The following is a 4,248-nucleotide window of genomic DNA, read 5'->3' as shown; positions in this document are numbered from 1 at the left end:
CCTGGAACTGGAGCTACCTGTTGGCTCCTGGGTTGTCCTGTACGCCCCAGGCAGGCATTTCATCAGCCAAAACCAAAGCATTTGTTGGGAAAAACCCCACATTTTTCTTACACAAAGCACCTCTTTTAGAAAACACAGAAATGAAATGTTGGGGCTGGTGATATCTGGGATGTGGTCCCACTGGAACCAGCTGCTGTGCTGCCTCCCTGGCCCCGGCCCCAACCTGCTGGGCCAGTTGGGGCTCCTGCGGGGCTTCAGCACATTCCTCCTGCCAGAGCCGCAAGCAGCCCAGCACTGCAGACCCCCAGAAGCCCATTGCTGCAGACCCCCAGCAGCCCAAGTGCTGCGGACCCACAACAGCCCAACACTGAGGACCCCCAACAGCCCATCACTGAGGACCCCCAGCAGCCCATCACTGCAGACCCCCAACAGCCCATCACTGAGGACCCCCAACAGCCCATCACTGAGGACCCCCAGCAGCCCATCGCTGCGGACCCCCAACAGCCCATCACTGAGGACCCCCGGCAGCCCAGCACTGTGGACCACCAGCAGCCCATCGCTGCGGACCCCCAGCAGCCCAGCACTGTGGACCCCCAGAAGCTCTGCAGGCACAGCCAGACCATTCCCGTGGCAAGCAAGGAGCTGCCCTGCAGTGTGTCCTCACCGGCAGGCAGACCCGCAGAACTTGGCAGTTCCTTGCAAAACCAGATTAATTCTTGCAAAGGCAAAGGAGTTGCAGAAAGTCTCCTCTGATCATTGCTCGTGCTTGGCTCTGTCCTTCAAGAGCTTGGCCCTCCCTGCTTACCACAGGATCGTGTGATGCTTCACTCTGGTCTTCACCCCTACGCCGCACAGCCCACCATGCTCGTACCAGTGGTGGTGTGCATTGCTCAAAGCAACACCTTAAAAGCAGGGACGGACCCAGCCTGCCGTTCCATGAAGCCCTCTGTCAGGGGAGACACCTTAGCAGCACAGAGTCAACAGCGGCCAACTCACCTCCGGCTAACAGTCACCCGGGTTTGCAAACCCAGGCAGCAGTAAAGCTCTGGGTCTGGCGTAGCGTGCCACCCTGTTTGCACTGGGGCAGCCCCATGCCGAGCTGCAGAGCCGCTTTGGCCAGCACAAGCCCTTGGGGCTGCCGGCAGCGCTGCCGGGAGCGGGGTGCTAGCTAGGGTGAGGTGCCGGCAGCATGTACAGACTCTCCCTTTCAGCAGCCCCGCTTTCACCCACACTTGGGCTGCCTCAGGCATCACCTGCGAGAAAGAAAACCCATCCCTGCCATGCCCCAGCATCCAGCTCTGCAGCAGCCGCTTCCCCTTCAGCTCTTGGCGTTAGCAAAGCATGGCGGCTGGTTTAGCCCATTTTACCCATGTAGAAACTGCAGCTCAGGGAAGGCTGGGACCATGCCTGAGATCCCCTGGGGTGTTCCTAGTGGTAAAGGTTCCCATCCATCCCCAAAACGTGCTGGTGCAGGGGAGTGTGGCTGAGCCACACAAAACCCTGGGGAGGGAAGAGGACGAGCCTGGGCAGCGCGACCCGGGAGCTGTGCTGGTCCAGTGCTGCAGCTGAGCAGAGCCAGGTGGCTCATCCTTTATGGCAAAGGCTCCACCAGAAGGAAGTGCAGAGAGGTTGAGTCACCTCTGTCAACAGGAGAGTGTGAGGATGGGCTTTACTGTCTGCAAGTGAGATGGTCCCTCCATCCCAAATAAGTGGCACATGGCTGGGGAGACAGTCCAGGAGGTCAATGAGATTAAGTGCAGCAAGAGATGAGCTGCCCCATGGCCATCTCCCACTGCTCTTCACCCATGGCTTCTGCTGCTCTTTCTCCAGGTTGGGTGACTCTGGTCTCCACCAGCTACCATGGACTGGAAAACGCTGCAGGCTCTGCTCAGCGGGGTCAACAAATACTCCACAGCCTTTGGCCGTATCTGGCTCTCTGTGGTCTTCGCCTTCCATGTGCTGGTCTATGTGGTGGCAGCTGAGCGCATGTGGGGAGATGAGCAGAAGGACTTTGACTGCAACACATGGCAGCCAGGCTGCACCAATGTCTGCTACAACCAATTTTTCCCCATCTCCCACATCCGACTCTGGGCCCTGCAGCTCATCTTTGTCACTTGCCCTTCCCTCTTAGTCATCATGCACGTGGCCTACCGGGAGGACCGGGAGAAGAAGAACCGGGAGAAGAATGGGGAGAATTGCCCCAGGCTCTACAGCAACACGGGCAAGAAGCATGGTGGGCTGTGGTGGACCTACCTGCTCAGCCCCTTCTTCAAGCTTATCATAGAGATCCTGTTCCTCTGTCTCCTCCACAAGATATGGGACAGCTTTGACTTGCTGTCAAAACAGCCTTTCAACAGCCTTTACACTCTGAACTACTGCTGCTAAATGTTCTCCTGATCATTCCTTTGACATGGAAAAAGAAGCATGCAGATATAATTTTTTTTAATCTAATAGGTCATTTGCCTCTTGCCCTGAAGAAAACGACCCATTAGGTAGAAGTAAAGTTCTACAGTTTCACAAAGTAGAAGATAATTGTGGGATATGAAAATCTCTTAGAAAACAGAAGAATTATTTATGATATGCATATATTATCTCTGGTGGAGCTTCGAGTCAAACAGATCAGTAAGCCAAAAACTTCTGAACTCTGCCACTTAGCTGTTGAGCAATACTGATAGTCATAAAGAACCTGATATTATTTTTAATCAAAGTGAATAATTGTACATCGCAAGATGCCATGTCATTTCAGATGCTTTTGTAGAATAAAAAGTGTTTGAGTTCAGAATAAAAAAAGATTTATTCAACAAATATGCTTTTTTCTTTTGGCTATCCCCTTTCTATGGTAGAGATGAATGCAGTTTTGGTCTTACCTGAAATCACACTTGAGAGTTCTGCGTAGGTCTTCAACGAAGTTGCCTAAATTCAGCAACTTGCAAAAAAGAGAATATACTTCAGTCTCATTTCCAAAGTCACAGATGCCTGACAGTCGCTCTGAGATCTTATCTTCTGTCTCCTAATTTAGGTGAGTGGAGCCCAGATCAGAGGTTGAGAGAGAAGTGTTATGCAATGCTTGTTTAGTGTGACAGATTTTGGCCAACAAACACCAGCTGAAACTTGCAGTCTACCTAGGTTGCAAAGTTAAAGTCTGCATAGACATGTTTACCTTTTTGTTAGCTACAAAACCTGTTTGGGGTTTTACATCAAATAATGTGCTTTGATAACAGGAGCTGTAGTCTCACCAATTTGGAAATTTAAGTGGCTGACATTTTTGTTGAGGTTTAACCCTGGCCAGCAGCCAAGCCCCAGGCAGCCGCTCACTCACTGCCCACACAGTGGGATGGGGAGACAATGAGAAGAGTAAAAGTGAGAAAACTTGGGGATTGAGGTAAAGACAGTTTAACAGGTAAAGCAAAAGCCGTGCATGCAAGCAAAGCAAAGCAAAGCAAGGGATTCATTCACCACTTCCCATGGGCAGGCAGGTGCTCAGCCATCCCCAGGAAAGCCGGGCTCCATCACGTGTAACGGTTACTCGGGAAGAAAAACGCCATAATGCTGAATATCCCCCTCCTTCTCCTTGCCCCAGTTTATATACTCAGCATGATGTCCCATGGTATGGGATATCCCTTTGGCCAGTTCGGGTCACCTGTCCTGGCTGTGTCCCCTCCCAGTGTCCCGTGGCCCTCCAGCCCTCTCACTGGCAGAAAGTGAAAAGTCCTTGACTGAGTATAAACATCATCCAGCAACAGCCAAACCCATCTGTGTGTTATCAACATTGCTCTCACACCAAATCCAAACCACAGTACTGCACCAGCCACTAAGAAGAAAATTATCCCAGCCAAAATCGGGACAGTTTTACACAACAAATTTGTACACTGCAGTTGGTATGAAACTTTCTCTGTAGTTCATCTGTGTATTGGGTCTGGCTGAACCCCACAGCAGCCCTCACAGTGCTGTGCTTTGTGTTGGTAGCTAGGAAGGTGATGATAACACACCAGTGTTTCTTTTAGCTACTGCTGAGCAGCACTCACATAGCATCAAGTCTGTCCCTCTGACCTTCCCCACCCCTCACCAGTAGGCTGGGGGTGAGCAAGGTCTTGGGCGGGACAGCTGACCCAAACTGACATCCAAACAGGATATTCCATACCGTATGGTGTCTGCTCAAATATAAAAGCTAAGAGAAAGTAGGAGGAAGGAGGGGCATTTGTTATTTGCAACATTTGTCTTCCAGAGCAACTGCTATTCTTCCCTGGA

The 4,248-nt window shown here is 51.6% G+C and overlaps 1 protein-coding gene across 1 annotated transcript; it reads left to right on the top strand.

The window, feature by feature from the left end:
- The first annotated feature begins 1,839 nt into the window (after positions 1-1,839).
- Positions 1,840-2,385, top strand: LOC130145586 (gap junction beta-3 protein-like). The gene has a single exon (XM_056330562.1). The coding sequence runs from the start codon at positions 1,861-1,863 to the stop codon at positions 2,383-2,385; it is 525 nt and encodes a 174-aa protein (XP_056186537.1). The 5' UTR covers positions 1,840-1,860.
- The last annotated feature ends 1,863 nt before the right edge of the window (positions 2,386-4,248 follow it).

The sequence above is a fragment of the Falco biarmicus genome, chromosome 3, assembly GCF_023638135.1.
Source record: "Falco biarmicus isolate bFalBia1 chromosome 3, bFalBia1.pri, whole genome shotgun sequence".
Lineage (NCBI taxonomy): Eukaryota > Metazoa > Chordata > Aves > Falconiformes > Falconidae > Falco > Falco biarmicus.
This window is presented reverse-complemented; position numbering and strand designations above follow the sequence as displayed.